The following is a 22,547-nucleotide window of genomic DNA, read 5'->3' on the forward strand; positions in this document are numbered from 1 at the left end:
TGTAATTTCTTCTGAAATGAGGAAGTTGGTTTTTACAGTTGGAGTCAGGAAATAGATTACATTCTCTGTAGGGTTTAGAGTCACTGAAATATTATGGTCACTGATGTGACCTGTGATAGTACTTAAGTGTTGGAGAATCCAATCCATAATTCACTTAAGAGATATATATTAGGCTGGGATTTTGCTCTTTGAGTACGGTAATGTTTGTCTGTTTTGTAGATGAGAAGATTAAGGAACTAGATGACTGAAGGGACTATTTGAGACAACCCCACAATTTGGCCAAGGAGGAAGGAAGCAGAAGGGCAGCAGGGCTTGAGGAGCTGTGTCCAGAACAATGAAAAATTCCCAATTCTCAGTTCCATGATTTGAATCATGAATGTGTACTTCTCTTGCTAAAAAATCAACTTAAAGAATGATAATCATTACTTACTGCCTTGTTCATTTGTAGTTTTTATTGATCAGGAACAAGAGCTTAAGTTAATGGTATTTTTGTAATACTTGATTTGTTGTCCTACTTGTTCAGAAATATTACTTGAGTTTTTCCTCACACTCCTAGGTCATCCTCACCAGATGCACAATAATCCAATGTTTTGCCACAATTTAATAAATATCTTCCCACCAATTGATCGCCTCCTATTCTCAGTAGTTAGTTGAGTCACAATATCAGACTTTAGTCCCTGATGGGTATTTGAACTATGGAGACTGACAGTCCAGGGAAGAACATGTGTCCTGCTGATGTATATCCCAGGTCAGAGGCCGTTCTGCCTTCTTTCATAGAGAAGCCTCAGGTGTGGTTTAGTTAGAAACCCTCTAGATCAGTGGTTCTCAACCTTGGCTGCACATTAGAATCACCTGGGAATCTTTTTAAAATCCTGATTTCTGGGCCTCATCCTCCAGAAATTCTGTTTCTTTGTTGTGGGGTGGGGCTACATTAGTAACAACGAAACAGAATTTCTGGAGGATGAGGCCCAGAAATCAGGATTTGAAAAAGATTCCCAGGTGATTCTAATGTGCAGCCAAGGTTGAGAACCACTGCTCTAGAATATGGAAAAGGTGAGGAGAGAGATTCTCCCTTAGAGCTTACTGCTGACACCTGGATATTAGCCCTGCGTGATCTATTTTGAGCTTCTGATCTCCAAACCAGTAAGATAATAGATATGTGTTGTTTTAAGCCACTATCTCTGTAGTGGTTTGTTACAGAAGCAAAACAATGCTAATATAGCCTCACATCCATGATTCATTGTGGGAGGGGACTACACAAAGGAGTGAATACCAGGTGGTTAGGATCATTTAGAGCCATCTCAGATGTCACAAAGGCTATGCCTACTTTAAAGGTTTTCAGATCTATATTGTCAAGTTGTCCCTTAGGAAGAGCCTATGAATCTCTGCAACCAGAAATTTAGATAAATACAGATTCCGTGAAATCAGAGAAGGTATTGCTGTAGGCAGTTAGACAGACCTGAGCAGAGCAAGAACGATGGGCCAGGTACAGAAACTCACCAGGGCAAAAAGCCCCAGAGGCCTAGCAAGGGGCAAAACTGGGAAAACAAGAATCTCACCCCCAGGGTAACCTAGCATATCACTGATCATGTGGTTTGGACCCCTGGCTTTTCATGTTGCTAGTCATGCGGTTTAGACCCCCTGACCTTTTCCTCCCAAAGATAACATCTAGGCCTCAGTTGTATTTCAGCTCTAGGCCCAGAAAAGCAGCAAAACCAGATAAGTGACGCCATGGCTGCTTCAGGACCAGCTGCCTTGACTAATGACCCCCTGCCCTGGCACTGACCAATCAGGAGTGACCAGAACCCTGAAAGAGCACACCTGGAAAGCTGATGAGTATTCTATTGAACCTCCCCAAAGATTTCCACCAGAGAGAGAGAAATACGCTCAGGATGAAGGACCCAGCCACTCTCTCCCCTGGAGGAGCGCACCCACGCCATTCCTTTCCCATTCTTTCTTCCCTCTAAGGGACCACACGAGACTTGCAACCAGGGGGCAGACTTGCAATCAGGGGGTGGCAGCTCCCAGGCTAACCCCCTTTTCTCTGACTTCCCAGGGAGCCAGAGCAGCCCAGCCTAGGCTCTCCTTTAATTCTTCCATGTACCTTCCTTGTTTCATGGTCGTAAGTATGTTTTTGCTGTGGCCAATAAGTTCTTACTTTGCTACACTTTGTCTCTTGATTGAAATCTTTCCTTCAAGAAGAGAAGAACCGAGGTGTTGTCATCTTGCTGGTAATAGTGTCTTTCAAATGACCAATCTTTCCAGCTCGTGAATCTTCTTGTGGAGGAGACTATAATGGGGGGGAAATGGGTTATTTAATTGTCTAGGTATCTTGCCTTCTGACACAGTGGGAGAGTAGGTAGCAAATGGGAGGTTTATAGCTGAAGTAGCTATCTCTGTGTTGCTTGAGGCCATTTGCCCCCTACCAATTTATTCTGATCAATAAAAGTAAATTCCTAGTTGTAATTCTACAAACATATTTTCACCTGATAGCATTTAAGAATCATGCCAGACTTTAAAGCCATGAGATTCCTAAATATAGCTGAATTTTTTTTAAAAGAAGTATTATTCTGAGATTTGTCTCTCAAGCAAGTGAACATTTCCAACAAGAGGAGCTTAAAATAAAGACACGTGTGTTTAAGAGGAGACAAGTAATTTCCACAGAAGCTAAGCCAATCTTATTCTTTGCAGAAGGCAAAGTCTCTGCTGGGGAAAATTTTAAAATGCTTACCTCTGGGCTGGGGGTGTGGCTCAGTGGTTGAATGTCGACCTATCAACCAGGAGGTCATGGTTTGATTCCTAGTCAGAGCACATGCCCGGTTGTGGGCTGGATCCCCAGTGTGGGGCGTATAGCCAATCAATGATTCTCTCTCATCATTGATGTCTCTCTCTCTCTCTCCTCTCTCTCCCTTCCTTTCTAGAATCAAAAATATGTGAATGAGGAAAGATTTTTTTTTTTTTCCTACAGAGTATCTACTGCCCAACAGAGAAATGCTGAGCAGGGGTCTTTCTCATTTTGGAAGTTATTATTTTTTTTCTGGAAGATATAAAATGTTTTAAAATTAATTAAACCAAAAATGGAAATATGCCAGCAAGCAGATGCTATTTCAATAAGATCCCTCCTGTGCTTTCTTAGGCTTTTCCCAATAAACTCATAGAATTCCTGCCAAAGGTGATTTAGAGACCATTTAGTTCCCTTTATTTTACAAATGAGGGATCTGAGGTCTAGAAGCTTGATCTGCCATAAGAACTCAGAATATGTGATGAGTACCAGACCAAGTAACAGATTGGAAAAGAATATTTTTATTTATCATTCCAGCGGCTTGGGGTTCTTTTTACTTTTTATATTTTCTCTCTTTCCTTGAAATCTATACTATGGGGGTATAGATTAAATAAAATTGGGTAGGTAATTGATGAAGCTGATTAACGGGTATAGGGAGAGCTATTATATAATACTCTCTATTTCAGTATATGTTTGAAATGTTCTATAAAAAAGTTTAAGACAGCAATCTTACAGACAAATATACTATTGGACAAATAAATATACAATATACTATTGGATAAGTGGGCAGGTCTCAGAGTTTCCCTACAGTTGTTGACTCAACAGTGTAAATAGGCAGGGATATAATGTGGGAAGCCCAGAGTTCAATGCGAGGACCCCCTGTCAGCAAATGGCCGCGAGACTCTTATTATTCATAAAATTTGGGTCCTCGGTTGACCCTAGGAAGTCCATCTCAGCAGGTAAATTCCTTCCAGGGGTTCACATCAAATGCATCTTTCTTCTCCGGGTCCACAACTACTCATCGAATTAAAAAGAGGCACCTTCCCCCGGGTGGAGGCTGCCCCAGGCCAACTTGGTAAAGCTTGGTGGGCAGAGTGTGGTTTCAGTGCCTACCTTTCCCTCGGCCCAGGGCCTGTCTTTAATGATTCCCCTGCAGCAGATGAATGAGATATTACTCTGGTTTAGGTTGCTGATTTTTTTTGTGTGTGTGTGCCAAGATTACATCCTTTTAAACTTGAGAGTTGTGATGGTTAATTTTATGTGTCAATTGAACTGGATCATGGAGTGCCCAGTTATTTGGCTGAACATGATTTCAAGGTGTGTCTGTGACTGTTTCTGGTTGAGATTAGCATTTGAATCTGTAGGCTAAGTAAAGCAGATTGTCCTCCCTAATGTAGAAGGAAGAATTTTCTCTCTCTCTCTCCCTCTCTCTCTCTCTCTCTCTCTCTCTCTCTCTCTCCCCCTCTCTCTCCCCCTCTCCCCCTTTCCCTCTTTCCCTCTCCCTCTCCCTCTCCCTCTCCCTCTCTCTCTGGGTAACTGAAGTAGGACATCAGTGTTCTGTTGCTCTCAGGCTGGACCTACATCATCATGGATGCTCCTGGTAGAGCTTGGCAAGCAGAGCACCTGCTGCTTCTCAGGCCTTCAGACTGGGAATGGAACTACACCAATCTGCTCTCCTGGGACTCCAGCTTGCAGATCGCAGGTTGTGGGACTTCTCAGCCTTCCTAATCATGTGAGTACATTCCTTATAATAAATTATATATATATCTTGGTTCTGCCAGTCTTCCCATTCTCTTTGTTTCAGGCCACATGTCTACAGTGTACCTAAGGCTCTTCTGGAAATTCCACATAGTCATAGCCATCCTGGGAGGGATGTTTTCTAAGGGAGGGTCAAGGAGCAGAATTTTTTATTTAGTCACTTTAGAAATAGATCATATTCCGAAAACTATTAAGAGTTTCTACACATTTTAAATTAAGAGATTTGAAACTATTAAAGAAAGAATACAGATTTAATAAAAACTTTATATATGTGATTTATTCATCCATTTATTGAGTGCCAGGTACTGAGCTAAGTGCTATGGAGAAAACAGAGAAGCTTAAGATATTGTCCATTCAATCAAGGTTCTTACAGCTTAATAACAAACATAGGCAAAAATAAACATATTGTGATAGTAGATACTGTGGCCTAGTAAGCAAGTTCCAAGTGCTACAGCAGTTCAGATAAAGGAACGATCTCTTCTTGTAGTAGGACCTGGGAAAGTCTGATGGTAATGACTTTTGAACTAAGATTGAAGAATGAAGAATGAACTGGATGACAGTGTGATGGGGAGAGAATTGCAAAGCACAGACAGTATTGGGGGTGGGTATGTGGTCTGATTTAACTGAAGCATAGGTTATAATGATGAAAATGATAATGAGAAAGACTGTTTACTGAGTACCTACTATGTGCATGCATTGTTTCTAATCTACAAACCCTACAAGATAGGCATCATTATTCCCTTTACAGATGAAAAGATCTTCATCTCAGAGAAGTTAAGTAACTTGCCCACAGTTACTTAGCTGTGAAGTGGTCTGTGCTGGGAGTCAAGTGGAGTTCTAGTCGACTCACAAGCCAGTGTTCTTTCTACTGTTCTACTACTATCCTGAACTTGTGTATGTGGAGGAGAAAATGAGGAATATTTCAATTATGCAGTGGATTGTGTAGGGTAACAGAGAGGAGGCAGAGGCACAAAAAGCATATGCTTGGGTTGAAAATGACTTGTTAGAGGGTGTTTCTCTGGCAAAGGAATGCTCATAGCTAAGTGACACTACAAAAAAGAATGATGATGACAGTAAGTAGGTGTCATTTACTGAATGTCAAAAATAGGCCAAAAATTATATAATCTCTGATGCTTACAACTATATGAAGCATATGTGGTTTGTTACCTGATGTAGTAGAAAGAGCAGAAGTATAGAGCCAAAGAGAACTGGGTTCAAGTGCTGCCTCTTCCCCTTTCTAGTTATTGAGCTTTAGGCAGGTTCTTTACTATTTATTAGCCTCCGCATCCTCTACTATAAAATGGGCTATATGCATATATCATAGAGTTCTTGTGCATGTTAGGAAAAATTTTTTAAACAAGTTAGAATGCATTTTGTAATAAAATCAGAAGAATTAGGTAATAAAAATAAAATTCTAATATAGAGGCAAGGGTATCTCTGAGCATGTCTAAATGAAAAACATAATAGTATGATGAAAATATGAATAATCATAGTATCAAAATTGAACCTACTTTAATAAAGGTTTTTCTTTCCTTTACAAAAAGAATTATGTGCCAGAACAGGCAACTGAGGATATGAGTGTAAATTTAAATAGTCTAAGAGTGTTTATAGTAGTATATATAACAGAAAAATATACCTAAAATTATTGCTTGTAGAACCTCTTGAAAAATACAGCTCATTCTTATTTATATTGAAATATGCTTTTGCATTCATTGTATTAATGCAGCACTGTCTGGATTTTTAATGACAGTTTTTAATTCTTTTTAAGAAAAAATTCAGCACACCAAAAGTAGGTCATGCTGTGCATAGATTTCTTTTCCTAGCTTGATGTGTGCTTACATAGTAGATTGAGAATCGAATCCTCTGAATGAAAAATGGATGATTCTGACATTTACTTTGAACATCAGAAATATTATAAACTTATTTATTGAAAGTCTTGCTGTGGTTGTTTTGAATGTAATATTCTTGCAAAAAAAAAACACCCCAAAACCCCACTTGTCTAGAAAGCTTTGTTTTTAATAGACTCTTCTAACTGAGACTCTTGTGTGGAAACCTCCCAGAAGGAAATCCTGTAATTGGTGGAAGCAGGGCGGGGTGTACAGCATGCCAGATAATTTCACCTTACTGAAGCCCTAGCCCCTAATGCTTTCATTGATCTTTTACCCTATCCTGGGACACTGGACCTCAATGAACTTATAAAAAAAAACAAACAAAACAAAACATGTGGAACAACTTTTACGCATATATAATTGGCAGAGTCTTTAAAATGTATTTATATTAATCTCATAAAGCTTCAAATAACTGCGTACTCCTGGAACATATTGTGAAGAACCCTACTGAACTATCAAGTTACCAGATTTGTAAAGCATCGGGGGTGGGGAGGGGGGAGAAAGACCAAAATTGCAGAAGTATTTTTTCAAAAGGGTTATTTTCAGAACACTAGGCATAGTGTTGAAAAATAAGTACATCCTACAAAACATTTCCTCAGTCTTTCCCTGGAGCAACCTATGACAAGGTATAGTTTCAAACGTTGAATAAACGCTTGCAATAAACTGATTACTCTATCCTTGCCCTGCAATCTAAAGCTGGCTAATTTGATTCAGCATGGACACATATAAATGGTACAATATCATTTATTGCTCTTGGATTCATTGTTCTTATGTTAGTATTCAGGTATTTCCAAGTCTTTAAAAATATCTATACATCTTAACCATGGAGACATATGAACAAGAGAAAATGTGCAAAGTATTTCATGTGTGATCAGGTTTTTTACCTACAAAACTATAAGCTTATTATTGCCTGACCACACACTCAAAGAAGAATTGTTGCATTAAAAGGAAACATGATACTTTCCAAGTGATATATGCTGCCTATTTAAGACTTTTAAAGGGAAGGACAAATAAAATCAATTTTAAAGCTAGAAGTGCTTGATGTTTACATAATTTTTTTATTAAGTAATAATAAACTATCTAGCTGATTAACAAAGACATTAAATGCCCATCAATGCTGCTGTTATTTGGTGTAATTAAAACTACTATATTGCTATTCAATTTGCCATTCTGGACAAAGCAAATTGATGTATACTGAAAATGTGTGTGTTAGCTACTTTCACACTCACAAGCAAATTCACACTATGATAGAGTTAACCAATTTCCAACAAATAAGATAGTGTCCTTTAAAATATTCAACAAATTTAACTCATCAATAGCTTATGTGCTTTTCAAAGGTGTCAAATATTTTTATTATGAGGAAAATTGAAGATCCCCACACTTATATTATGGTGATATGGGCTAGTAGCTATTGAATGAGAAGATACTTTGAAAGATATCAGACACCATCGAAGTCTAATAGAAAAACTGAAGAATTTATGAAAACATAAATTTTATAGTATGTTCATTTGAAGGGTATACTTGTAGGTGGATACTCATTAGTTAGAATTTGGGAAAAGTAGCTGTTGAACTCCAATATCAAGGATGAAGAATAGCTAAGTCATAGCTTTCCAGTGATCAATTTTAAATGAATTAATGGGGAAAATTACACTTTGGGAGATTTGAAATTAATAGCAAACAATGGCTTGTTGGTTTTGAGGGAGAATTGTGTTATAGGTCATTGGTGTTTCATTGAAAAAGGTTTAAAGCACAGCCGGTGTGGCTCAATGATTGAGCATTGACCCATGAATCAGGAGGTCACCGTTCAATTCCCAGGAAGGGCACATGCCCAAGTGTAAGGCTCGATCCCCAGTGGGGGAAGTGCAGGAGACAGCCGATCAATGATTCTCTCTCATCATTGATGTTTCTCTCTCTCTCTCTCATTGATGTTTCTCTCTCTCTCTCTCTCTTTCTCTCCCTTTCTTCTCTCTGAAATCAATAAAAACATAAGTAAAAAAAAAAAAGGTTTCGGGTTGGGCATAGGATGATGAACAGAGTGGGTGTGTGCAGGTATGTTGAGATAAGGTTGAAGTGATATGAGTCACCTGAGGGGGAAGAAAATAAGACTATAAACTCCTGACTCCATTTTCCTTTTCATTTCCTTGACCAAGCCAGAGTTACTTCACTTTCATTCCCAAGCTGATTTGGTTTTTACAAGCTGATGAGTTAAATTTGTTGAAAAATTTAAAGGACACTATCTTATTTGTTGGAAATTGGTTAACTCTATCACAATGTGAATTTGCTTGTGAGTGTGATTTGGTTCTTTATTTTGCACCATGATCCTATGCACTCTTGTATATGCTGTTTTCCAATTAGTACAGAAAAATAAAGAACTGTGCTCTAGATGTGAGAAGAGTTAGGAAATTCAGAAGGTGATGTATATTACCTGTGCTTTTTTGAATGTTGAAGTGTGGAGGGAAGGAAAACTGTGTAATGGTATGATAAGAATTTGTCCTTTTGTTGGTAATCCAGAAAAGTTTTAGGCATGGCTATGTAGAATTCTGATTTGTAAGTCAGTTTGTAGGCTATGTAACTTACTAGTTTAAAATAGGGGATCTGGAGTAAGAATGCTTCAGTTCAGATCTAGTCTGCCTCTTAATAACTGTGTGACCTTGAACATGTTACTTGACCTCTAATATGTCTCAATTTTACAACATGGAGTTGTTTGAAGACTCAGTGACGTAATCCATATAAAGCAATTGCGATAGTAGTGTCTGGGACTTAGAAAAGGCTCAACTAAAATTAGTCATTGTTTTATTATTCTTTCTCCTTAGTGAGAAATAACTAAAATGGCAATGTCAGGGTTTTTTTTTTTTATTTGCATAAAACTGCTCTTTGGCCCACTAGCATTAATTTTTGGTACATCTAACCGGTGGCTGTTCATGTACATTAAATCATTACTGTGAGTGGATAAAAATCTGATATCAGACATTGACCTAGTGAGTAAGTCTGTTCATTTAAAGCTGTGAAACTTTCCCTACACAGTTTTTAGCTAGAATCATCAGAATCAGAACATATTCTTAGAAAAAGCACAGCTCCCTTCCACATATTCCTAAACCCTGAACTCCCAGCAACTTTGCATTTTAACTCCTGATGATATCCAAAGACAAGGAAAAGATTAGCTACTTTCCCCAGGCCTTTTAGAGTGAAGTCATTATACCACAAGCAACAACAATTACTCAGAAATGAGGGACAACATTTCGGAAATTATAACATTTTGTTTTTTTAAAATTGTGGTGAATCAGAGTCAATATTCTTGGTCAAGCTTGAGGTAATTTCTGAAGTATTACGCTATAGAGAAAGCAAATATTGATTGAAACAAAGAACAGAGCTTCAGGAAATTCTGCAGTGATTAGTTTTCATACTTTCTATTTAAACAATGGAATAAGTAACATTAAAGTTAATTAGCAGTCAATACATTCTATGCAATACATCCCAATTGATTATGCACCCAACAATGAAATGTCTAATTACATAAGTGCAAACTGTCTTCCATTAACATTAATGCCCGTTCAACCTATCTATTTACATTTTATACAATGTGTCATATAGTAATGATTGTATTAACCATTCATTAGTTATACTGATTGTATTAGTCATGAATTAATTATTAATCATTCTCAAACAATGGAATGTTAAAATTCTTGAACAGCTTGAAAAGCCCTTATGTACAACTCGCAGTCATTCATTATGAATTTGGGCAATGAATCTTTTGTAGATGGGCTTACTGAAGTTCATACATTTTAAGTGTCTTTCTTTATGCCAAGTAGAGTTTATCAGTGGCCAGAGATGACAACAGTTTTCTGTGCAGTTATAGCATTAGAGTCATACACCCAATTCGCATGCAATTCGCTTTTATGTCACATCCTTCCAGAGGATATAGAGCTTAGCAACCTTTTGGTGTGGATGACCTAGAAGTTGGCAGAGGAATGTGGTACAGACATCATAGTTTGGGTTAACAAGCCCTTTGCAGTGGCTCTTATTGATCACTTTCATTTGCCAAATTGCTTGTTGGAGCATTTTTTGTACTGAGGCAAGGATGGAGAGATAAAGACACATTTATCTCATGCAAAAAAACTCAATTAAATGGTACAAATTGGGGGGCAGAGAGCACAGAAGTAATTAAAATCCTCAGGTGATCCTTAGGTTTCAGCTTATTCCTCTTCCAAATCTTTTGCAGAGCCACAAAGATAAAATGAAAGGGATTGACTTATATGTCACCATGACCTTTCTGTCTACACACTGACAAAGAAGATAATGAACAGTGAAACTGAGAAAGAGTAGGCAGCAGAAGGGAAACAACAACAACAAGGCTCAAGTACATTAGGCTTAGTGTAATCATGAGTTGACTGCTTTTGAATAATCTCTTTCCAAATTAGAGGAGGGTGATATGTCCAATTTCTATTTCTGAAAAACTAAACACACCCCTCATGCCCTAAAACGCACATAATCCACACCCTTCTAAAGTGACCCGATTACCTTATGCAGATTTTTTTTCCATTAGTAAAGGAGCTTTCATTGCTTTTGGGCAAGGAGGCAGACATGACGAGAGAATGTGGTCTGGTACCGGGTTATAAAATGTAGCTGTGCCTTTGTTTTTTAAGACACACTGAGCAAACCCTCTTGCCTGAAGTGACAGAATCAGGAGACTCCAGACAAACATATTGGGGAAGATAGAACAAATGGTTACTATCAAAGGTACTAAACATTTCCCTTCCAAAGTCAATGTTAAAATCTGGGTTAGTGTAATGCAGAGGTAGAGACTCTGAAACAACGAGAAGAATAGAGAATAGAGATGATGTTGTTGAGGGTTCTTGTTTTTCATATTCCCTCTAACTCATTTATGAGGGCTGCATTTTTGTAACGTGCCTCTTGTGAAACTGTGTGTGGGGTGCGTTGTGTGTGGGCGGTGTTTGTTATTGATATGCGTGTGGGTGAGTAGTGGCTGATGATGTGTGTGGGTGTGGTGGTTGGTGGTGAATGTGCTAGTTGTTGTGGTGTGTGAGCGTGGTGGTTCTTGTGTGTACGTGGGAGGGGCTGTTGTTGTTGGGTGTGTGTGTTTGGTGAGAAGTGTGCGTTTAGCTTCTGTTCAGGAAGGGTCCTGAATTAACATTTGGTCATTTGAACACATGAATCTTTTGCATCCTTAGTTTATGGGGGAGCACAGATCAATGCTGAGATGCTATTTGCTTCAAAGTCTATTGCTAACCAGTGCCTGTGCCTGGAGATTCTAATGCGAGTCCCAAGTCCTGAGTCTCCTCCAAAAGCAGCCCACCCCCCTTGAACTCTTATTGTTGGGGACCCCCTAATTGAAAATCTTTTCAATCTGCTCTAGCAAGAGAGAGTGAATGAGAGTGGAGTGAGCGGGAGAGAAAATGAGAGGGAGAGGGAGAGAGGTTAGGGAGAGACACAGAACGAGAGAGATCTCTGCTTTTGAGCTCTGTGCAGCCCTGGCATCCCTCGCACATTTTGGCTTTTGTCCTGGGGGACTCTCCTTGGCCACGGGAGTAATAAGGGTCACAGGGCTCACAGACTATCTCTGGAGGCCTTTCCTGATTATTTGCAACTTCTATAAATTAACCAAGGACCAAGGAAATATAGTGCTGGGGGCATCACAAACCAGCAAAGAACAACCTTTGAACCAACCCCAACGTGGAGGAAATGAATCTTTTCAACTCTTCACCAAAAAGTCCTGCAACAACTTAAACCCCTGATTTGTACTAAACCACAGTATCCCCCTTTGGACTCATAATCAGCTTCCTTCCTTTGATAACAAATGTTTAAATAAGCAAGTGGAAAAGGGGAGGATTTCCCCATGTTTCGTAATCTGGTTTGTTCACAAGGTGACTCCACTTTAACAATTACAATGGCCAGAGAAAAATTATTGCCTCTTTGATTCTGCAACTCTGTTTTGTCCTCGGAGGTATATCCATTAAAAAAATCAATGTCACTGGCTTTAGAGGAAACATGAGTGGTGGGCGTGCTGCTGCCCAGTCTCGGGGCTGTCTGAGCCCCGCCTCTGCCCCCGTCATGGAGGCATCGTGACTTCAGCACCTGGCTCTGAGCAGACCATCGCAGCGGCTCAAATGCTTGCAGAAGTCAGGGCGATGTTGTAAATGGGGGGAGCAATTATGTGTCCGACAGTAGGCAGTCTTGGGACTGTGTAAAACTCCCTTAGAAAGGAGGCCGCTGCTACATGTCCCAGCCAATTGTTGCCATGAGGGAAGGCAGCCCTGCACTGTGGAAACTGCTCTTAAATGAGCTCATGTTCAGTTAAACTTGTGAATGGGTCACCTGAAGAAAAGTATTAGAGGATCCTCTGCTATTAAAATCTCTCCCAGGGGAGCATATTAATTTGCTATGGCTGCCATAATAGAATATTTCAGATTGGGTGGCTTAACCAACAGAAATTTAGCTTCTCACAGTTCAGGAGGCTGAGAGCCCAAGAACAAGGTGCTGACAGGTTTGTTTCCTCTGAGGCCTCTCTCCTTGGCTTGCAGACGGCCATCTCCTCACTGTGTCCTCACATGATCTCTTCTCTGTGCTTAGTATCCCTGGCGCTCAAACTTCCCTTTGCGTGTCCAAACTTCTTCTTACTATACGAACATCAGTCGTCGTGGATCAGGGCCCACTCTAGTGGTCTCATTTTAGCTTAATCACCTCTTTAAAGGCCCTGTCTTCAGATACGGTCACACTCGGAGGTACTGGGTTAGGACTTCGATATATGAATTGGGGGGAGGGGGACAATTCAACCCAAGACGAGGCGGCACAGTCTGGGTTCTGCCTCCCATTCTCCTCATTCAGACCAGTAGACAAGTGTATATTATAGACAAGGAAGGAACAACTCCAGCGTCACAGATGCAGTGATTTAATTAATGGTTTAAGGTTGTCCCTAGACAAGAATCCCCAAAGAAACTCGTGATTAAATATAGATTATAAAGGCTTGCTAAAGAGAGTATGGAAATACTTGACTCCTGCAACAGAATCAACTGTTTTTATCATTGTGTTATTCCTTTCTAAAGATGGCTTTGTCCGTAAATAGTTAGTAATTGATACCTCAGTGCCTTCCAGCATTTGTTACCAAGCACAGCTCCTAGTCTCTAAGACAAAGCATCTGTGGTGGGAAATGCTGGTTTATGCTCTCTGCCTGTGTGTTGCAACAGTCTTGAAGTCGATAAGTGCTTAGCCTTTCATAGAGCAGCTCCCACGCTGATGATGAGAACAACCACACAGACTGCTTTTTCCAGTAAGTAAAGATGAGTTTATCTCCTGTGAAAAAAGAAGCATAGTACAAAGTGAATATCCTAAGGATATGCTTGCAACTCTTCACTTAAGAAAAACTGCACATGCTTTTTGGTGGATGGGATGAAAACCAACAATATTGATCTGTTAATTTAAGCATTTGGCACAGAATGTTCTTGCTTCACATTTCTGTAACTTCACTTGGTTGCTGATGAATCAAGTTGCTGCAATCCTATGGGTAGAACATTAAAATATAGTACTATATCTGGCGTCACAGGAAATAGAGCCTTCTGGAAAACAGACACCTGGGAGTGAATACTTGGCCTAAGCTATCCTCATCAATTTCTCCACGTAAGAATTTGAAATTAGGTCTCAGAAGCTTTAGTGCTTCCCTATTGAATGTGAGGGGTGAGAATAACAGGGCTTTGGTGGGAGAGGGGGTTGGACCGTCCCCAGGCAGAGAAAGCCTGTCTGCAGAGGAAAAGAATAAAGGAGGCAAACAGAGAAGTGGAAATGGGAGCATCTTACTTTCCAGGGCAATCGTGAGAGTAATCACAATTCCTAACTCCCAATTCCGCGTTTCCTTCCCTGGCACCGCACAGGTGTATTTCCTACCCTTTGGGTTCAATAAAGTATCCATGTATCTTTCTAGTAAGCACCACTATTTGCTTATAAGAGGTTGGCACATTCTGTTTCTTACTGTCAAAATAAATTCCAGACCAAGAAAAGTAATCAAATAATTGTGAAAATTATCATCATCCAATTCTGAATAATCGTTTCAAATCTTCCAGTTTCTTTCTTTCTAGGACATTCCCTTTATAGTCCATTGTAATATTTTCTGTCAGTTTGTATTCTCTACAAGTTTTAAAGAAGCAAATATTATCATTTTTCCTTCATGGTTATATAACTTTTTTTTTGTTATATAACTTTTGATCAGATTTTCCATAGTTTGAAAGATTTATTTCTGAAATTTGGGAGCAAGTGTGCTAATATTCATGTTATACTGTTTAACACCCAGCTGGTCTGTAGGAGAGCCTCAATAAGTAACTGTGGAAAATGTATTTTGACTTCTTTTCTAAGTCCTTCAGGTGGCAGTTGAAGCTTTGTGTTGTTAGGTAAAACACTCTGCCCTGGTTCTAGGTGGGTATTGACCCTGTGCTGCGAAATGATTATGTTAGAATTGGTGCAATGACTCTATTAACTGCCTGACTTCAGATACTGTCAATACGTTTCAAATTTCTTGTCTCTTTCTTACTCACCTGCTGTGGAAGATTGCCAAATTGTCCAGCCCAGAGAGTTTAGGGCTGGATGAAGATGCATTTTGGGGGAGTAAGAGGTGGGATGATGTGCTGTTTACTTACTGGTACATTTTGGATCTGAATTGCTTCTCTAAAATCACTCAGTGTCTAGTTTGTTGGTTAATCAGGGCCAGGCCTAAAGTTGACTGGCTATCATCGCTGGCAGGTGTCAAGCCCAGGGGATGTTTAGCACCAGAAATGTAGTCTGCGGCTCGAGTCCTTTGGAAGAAAACACCCTTCAATTACTGTGATTTTACAGTCTTGCCTTCAGCCCCAGAAGCTGCTGCCAGGTAATTAGTGGTGCATCCTTCAGGCGGCCTGCCTGGTTGCTGCGTGTGCTTTAGGCACGAACCTAGCCTTCTTAAGTCAGATCTTTTAAACGCCTTTATTTGTCCTTTTTACAAAAGGAAGATATAACCTCGTTTTATATCATTAAAAGTGGTGGGCTTATAACAATGTGAACACATTTAACACGACTCAGCTTAAAAATGGTTAAGGTGTGCTTTTTCTTATGTGTGTGTGTGGGCGGGGGGCGGTAAATGGTGACGGAAGGAGACGACTTGGGTGGTGAACACACAATACAATATACAGAGGATGTATTATAAAACTGTACACCTGAAACCTATCTAAATTTTATTAACCAATGTTTCCCCCAATAAATTCAATAAAAAAGATAAAGAGAAAAAAAATATAGCAAAAAGTAATAAAAAATTTTAAAAATTGGTTAAGATGGTTAATTTTATGTTATATGAATTTTACCACAATTAAAAATAAAATCATTAAATGAGGCTCATGATCTTATTCTTACCCATGGTTTGATGAGGCCATAGGTAAGTGCCTATGTAGGTAGGCTAAACTGGTCTCATTGGTTTTAAATTTATATTAAATGTTTCCTTGAATTAACACTATCCCACCATTCACCTTGAATGTTAAACATTCTCAAATATGTTGCAAATACCTCTGCCTTTCTCATGTCTGCTTCCTTCCATGAACACTTATAGAGCATTTATGTATCGGGAAGCAGAGGGGTGAGAAGCGGGATTTGCTCTGTGCCCTGCAGACTGATTGGGATGTCTGACAAGCAAATACTGGGGCAAACATTGTAAGACAGATGTGTGTATGTGATGTTTATGAGAGGAGGATGGGTGTGAATAAGTTTCTTTTCTGGGTGGGGCCCCAGTGCAAGCAGGAAAGTGAAGAAGCTCTTATCACTGGCACCTTATTTTCTCTGTGATCTACAATGTGAAGTCATCATGTAAAAGTGATAAGGAGAGCAATGGGGTCAGGGACTTATGAAGATGCTTTGGAATAACTATGATGGAATTATGAGCAGGAGCAGAATAGAGACATAGGAAGAAATGCCAGACCATCAGAAGGCAAGGTTGGGTAGCTTTTTCTCTCCAGGTGCTCTTAGCTACTTAGATGTGAGAGACAGCTCTCTAGTTATTTCCATTCTGAACTGCTCACCAGCTCTTAGCTGCTTTCTGGATTTAAACCTCAGCATAGTCAGAATATACCTGAGGCTAATACATTGCCTTTTGTAAAAGACTAAACATTTTCTACCTGCATGACTTCCAACAAATAAAAACAAAACAATGAGTTCAAGCATGTTTTTCCCAGAAACCAAACTTAAATGTAAGTCCTTTTTAATGTTGGTATCATAATTAGGTTGATCAACATGACCACAAAAACTGGACATGACCTAGCATTTACTTTATATTGTGTAGCTTTTCTCCTTGGACAGTAACATATTCTGCTTCTGCAAGCCTGAAGGTTCTTTTACAGCAAGACAGAAGTTGCCTAGTCTAACCCTACGCCCTCCCTATTCAGGTGAGAGGCAAGATTTCACAGCTTTAAACAAAGATCTCAGTATTCCCCATTTAGTTTTCCACTGACCAACTGTCATCCCAATGTTCTTCTTTCTGGAAAAGTCGCTCCCAGTCCTGATCTGTACTTGCGATGAGTACTTTCTCAAGAGCAGGTGCACGGTAGGAGTCAGCTGGATGGCCGGGTCAGCCTCTGGTGTGTGGCTTCCTGTGTGAGTCTGAGAGGCTTCATTTCGACACTTTGCTTCTCATGTGGTTTTTGACTCAACCTCAAATTTCAGCTGCAAATCCTTCTCGGCACTCCCCAGAAGGGAGGGACTTCCTGGCTTCTTTGCTGACCATCTTCCCTGCTGCTCCTCACTGGCATCCATTGGTACCACTGCTGTGTCCTTCCTAAGTCACTGCACGCAAGTGGCAGGACTCCTCGGAGCCTCAGCTAGCCCTCACGTGGTTTCCCATGGAGCAAAATTAGTAAGTATTTCGAAAGCAGTTTGCAAAGTATTGAGTCAGTTCTGAATCGGAACCCAACATCATTTCTTGCTTATTTCATCTCGACTTTGAGGACTGAGTGCCATTTTTTAGATTTGGTCAGTCATTCTGTGAGTTCCACTTCCCTGCCTTCTGCTTACTAGGAGGTGCTCCTCAGGGTCCCAGTCAACACGTGTTTATCAAGGACCTACTCGAGCTTGTCATTTGATAAAGAGGCTGATAAATCACAGCACCTGTCATCAAAGGCATTCGCAGTTTGGTGAGAGACAAGCTAACAGCTAACATGTAGTAGCAATTCTCAAAATGTAGTATACATTTAATCAAGTGGATAAAATGCAGACTCCTGAGCTCATTCTCAAAGAGATGTTCTCTACAGAGCTGCCAAAGAATCTGCATTTTTAATAAGCATGCAGGGATGGGCGGACTGGGGATTAGTGGAGGTGAGTTTGATGCAGATGGTGTGAGAACCACACCGGGAAAAACACTGCGAGGCGATATGTAAGGGTTACAGCAAAGGTGTTTACCCCCGGTGCTCTGGGAGCCAAGGTTGACTCGGCAGAGGGAGTAGGAAGAGGATGGGGAGGCCCTGGAAAGGAGTTTTAGTGGATGACTACACCATCTCCTCTCACATGACCTGTGAGTATGAAGTCATATAAACCTCCTTGTAGTTGTCTCTAAAACCTCGCCTAAAGTATTTTCTACTTGATCTATAGTGCACACCCTTTTCTCTTATTTTTTTAATCTTTTTTAGTGAACAAATTATACTATCTGCAGCTTCATGGGTTTTATGCATTCCTTCCCATTTCTAGACATGCTGTAATTTAAGTAGTAGTTTCCTCTAAAACTAAGTTTCCTATTCTCAGCTCCTTATTTTGGAATTTTAATAACTTCATATGCTTTTTATGATTAGCAAATGAGCTCTTTTTCCTCAACTCTGACCTGAAAATATAGCCCTTACCTCACCCAGATGTTGACTGTATTGTTTGCTTTTGTCGGTTTGAAAGGAAGACTTGGGGTTTTATTTCAGAAAACTGGGCTGCGAAGGAAATGTTCAAACAAGTACAAAACATTTTTCTTCCTAGAAATCTGTTATCTTTAATGGGTATATTTTACTCTTGGGGATATTGTCAGAGCAACTGATAAGTGTGTATGGAAGGCTATCACAGGATAACTTAGCACCTCTACGTTTGTGTCTTTGATTTTACACTTTGATGTAGAGAAAGTGCAAACTATATCACATGCAAATCTTTATGCAATTAGTCTCCTTAAGTCATCACTGAGAAACAAGAAACAATATCAAGGTGTGAAATAGTTTCCTTTTTTATAGTCAAGTATAATTTTCTCATATTGAAATATATAGACAAGAGTTGTTGTGTTAAGTTGGCAGGGAGAAGAGATGTGTACAGATTGTGTCATCCTGCCCTGGCCGGTTTGGCTCATTGGATAGAGCGTTGGCCATGGGATTAAAGGGTCCCGGGTCTGATTCTGGTCAAGGGCACGTATGTTGGTTGCAGACTCAGATCCCTGGCCCTGGTTAGGGCGTGTGGAAAGCAACCAATCAATGCATCTCTCTCACATCGATGTTTCTTTCTCTCTGTCTCTCCCCCTCCCTTCCATTCTCTCTGAAAATCAATGGAAGGATTAACAACAACAACAACAAAAAGTTGTGTCATACATTTTATGAAAGAAGATGCTATGGACTGAACTGTGTTCCCTCCCAAATTCATATGTTGAAGCCCCAGCCCCCAATGTGACTATTTTTAGAGAAGGGGCTTTTAGGAGGCAATTAAGGTTAACAAGGTAACAGGGTGGAGTCCTAATCTGATATGATTGGTGGCCTTATAAGAAGAGGAAGAGAAATAGATTTTCTCCAATGTAAGTGCACCAAGGAGAGACCATATGAGCTCACAGTGACAAGGCTACCATCTGCAAGCCCAGAAGGGAGTCCTCACTAGAACCCGACCATGCCGATACCCTGATCTCGAACTTGTAACTTCCAGAAAAGGTGTTTTGGTTCTATGGTATTTGTTATGGCAGCATGAGAGTCTAGGAATATGGGTTCTATTTCTGATTCCACCACCCTTAGCTCTTGTGGCTCTAGAAGTTTTATGAGACCTCGCTTTTCTTTCTGCAGAATGAGGTTGAAAGACTGACTTCTAAGCTCTTTTCCAATCTTTGAAATTTTTGATTCTAATTACATGAAATGAGCTGCTTTGCTATATATAAGGTCAAGCCTGAAGTAGCCTTCAAGGCCTTTTTTGCCTAACCCTTTCATCCAGTGGAAACTAAGGCCCCAGTAGAATAAGTGATGTGACTTTTCCAATGTCACACATGTACTCCTGGCTGTGCCTGAAGTGCAGTCTCTTCTTTGTTTCTCTATTACACTGCTGAGTGGTTGTCAACTATTAAAAAGGAATGTTTTCTGTCATGTACATATTTTATCAGGGAAATATTAATAAATTAGAAAATACTGAGCTTTTCAGAATGTTTTTTAAGTGTATTGTGGCTTATGATGAAAATTTTCTGTAAATGTTGTCTTTTAAAGTTACCTATTATTGCATTTCTCTCTACATATTAATAAATAATGCCAATATGCATATATAGTTTTTTTTGAAATATGTTCTTTCATAATACCACATGCATATGATAAATAATCAAATAGTACAGATGAGTTTTTGGTGAAAAGTAACAGTTTCTCACCCATACTTCTCCATTCCCATTTATTCTTCCTAAAGACAACCTCTTTTAGCTGCTACTTCAAAAATTTTTTTGAAGATTGCCTTGATAACTTTAGATAATGTGCCTATTCCTGTACTCTTCCACAAATCAATAAACCACACCTATAGAATTCCTATTATGAAAGATGAGGTAATAACTCACTTCCATTACTCTCCCATCCCCATCTCCTCTGCTAAAGTTTGATATTAATATTATTTTTAGTTTTTCTAAGCCTTTGTAATTTTTAAATAATAACGTAAACTCATTTGGGGGGGGGTCAGACTTTTTTGATTCCTTGCTTTGTAAAACAAGTACATTTAAGTAGTAGGACCCCTACTTTTTTTTCTCACTTTTCCTTTCCTGTTTCTACCTCCTCCACCTATCAGCTGCACATTGGCTTTCACATGGTCAAGTTAACATTTACATTTCATTCTGCAACTACAAATGTCTTTCATGCTTGTATAGACTTTGACTCTAAATGTCAAAAACCAAAAAGACAATGTTTAATAGTTTGTTTTTAAACAATGATTTTGGACCACAGATATTCTGTACAAATGGGTTTTCTGCAAAAATGGAAATTTGCCAGTGGAGCAATTTTGGATTAAAAATTACATTATTTGAATTATGATGCAAGACAAATATGCCATTATTCTCTTCTTTGGTTCTAAAAAGTGACAGCATAACATAAAATGTCAGATATGGTGTCATGTCATTTAAATAAGTTTTTAAAAATTTGTTTTAATTTTGATACAATTTAATGCCATATCTAATTCCCTTTCAAAAGGTCTTGATTAGACACTGCAGTAAATTGTGTTGCTTTAGAAGTCATGATAGTGACTCTTTACAACTGGTTTACTCATTGAATTCAGTAAAAATTCTACCTTTAATACGCTTCTGCCATGTGATGCTTAAAAATAATTCATGTAACTAAGAACATCACTCTAAATAATCTTTAGAATCACACCAAGAAAGTTTCATCAGTGTTAAAAATGTAATTATGGTAGTTGGTTTGGGATAAAGTTAATGTCTTATCCTTAATAATCTCCCTCGCACTGATTTCTACTCTGTCCAGTGAAGCTTGTAGGACGTTCTAGTGGGTCAAGGGTGTCAATATTTTTAATCATATTAACAACTCAGATACATTGTCTTTTTTGTGTGGTCATATTTTCAGTATGGTTGTTAGGGAGTTATTTGTGTAGCAGGGACTGCAAGTCTCTATGTCTTTTTGATGAAAATATGTTCTTGAGCTTTCTTGCCTACTTAGCATTTCATATCTTGCAGCCATAAATCCTGGAGCTAAGCTTAGCTCACATAGCTCTGTATATTTTCACTTCCCCAAGGGTAGTTATATCATTTCTGAGGTAGGAGGATCAATACGGAATAGGGTTCTCTAAGTAAGGGCAAACCAGCACCAAATATAGCACTGACACAGCAGTTGGTGGCTTCCTGTTTGTGATGTTCATCAAAGCTATAAAGCTGACTAATACCAGGATTTTAGCTCTGCAGAAGACTATGTGATCAGAAAATATCTGAGACAGTCTTTGTACTTGCCCTCGTGTTTGAAGGTTTCTATTCTTACAATAAATTACAACGGAAATTCCCTTTTAAGGCCTTTAACTCCTGATTAAATCAGATTTATAATTATGACAAAATTTATTGTGAACTAATGTCAGTACCTTTCCGTAGTTTCTACTAGATTAGGACTCCTGGAGGGCACTTTTATGCTTTATCTTCTTTGTATCTCTTAGAGTGTATTGAAGGATGCTTCTCAGACATGAGAGAGTTGGCAAGGGCTTGCTTTCTGCCTGGCACTGTGCTAATCAATTTGGATGCATTATTTTCTTTAATTCTCAGTTAAACCCCATGAGGGAGGCACCCTTTAGTCACCTTTCATGGGTGAGTAATTTAAGAAAAGAAGAGAGATTAAGTCACTTGACTTGAGGCAAGTAGCTGGCTAAATGATAGAGCCAGAATTGGTCTGTGTGACTGAACTCTTCCAGAATATCTTAGAGTTGGAATCATACAGTATGTAGCCTTTTCAGATTGACTTCTTTCACTTAGTAATATGCATTTAAGGTTCCATGTCTTTTTATGACTTGACTAGAGGACCAGTGCATGAATTGGTGCACCAGTGGGGTCCAGCTGGCCAGGCCTCAATCGGGGTGGATCAGGGCCCAGCCTGTTGGGAGGAGGAGATGGTGGGAGGTTGGCAGGCAGCCCCCGCCCCTGATTTGGGTGGGTGGGGGCCAATTGGGGGTGGGGCCGGCCATGGGGAGGGGCTGTTGGTGGTGGGCCAGATGGCCCCACCCCCAAATAGGGTGAGGGTGCCAACCGGGGACCAGCAGCCTTGGGGAGTGGCCATGGGTGGTTGGTCAGCCGGCCCTGCCCCTGATCAGGGTGTGGGAGCAGATCTGGGGTGGGGCCAGGTGGGGGGAAGGGCTGCAGGAGGTTGGCTAGCTGGCCCCGCTCCCTATTGGGGTGGGGGGCAATCAGGGGCAGGGCCGGC

General features: G+C 39.7%; 1 protein-coding gene across 6 annotated transcripts in view; it reads left to right on the forward strand.

The window, feature by feature from the left end:
* Window positions 1–22,547, forward strand: part of LOC102262175 (chromosome unknown open reading frame, human C5orf30) — a 106,959-nt gene that overhangs the window by 45,027 nt on the left and 39,385 nt on the right. The window contains exon 4 of one of the 6 annotated variants that reach the window (XM_005866431.2): window positions 4,353–4,514. The exons of the other annotated variants lie outside the window; for them this stretch is intronic. Within the exon in view, the coding sequence (XP_005866493.2) occupies window positions 4,353–4,510 (158 nt within the window). The 3' untranslated portion in view covers window positions 4,511–4,514. Of the gene's footprint in view, window positions 1–4,352; window positions 4,515–22,547 lie in introns of those variants that run through there. 6 annotated transcript variants of the gene reach the window in all.

This window comes from Myotis brandtii, unplaced genomic scaffold (genome assembly GCF_000412655.1).
Source record: "Myotis brandtii unplaced genomic scaffold, ASM41265v1 scaffold230, whole genome shotgun sequence".
In the NCBI taxonomy this organism is placed as follows: Eukaryota; Metazoa; Chordata; class Mammalia; order Chiroptera; family Vespertilionidae; genus Myotis; species Myotis brandtii.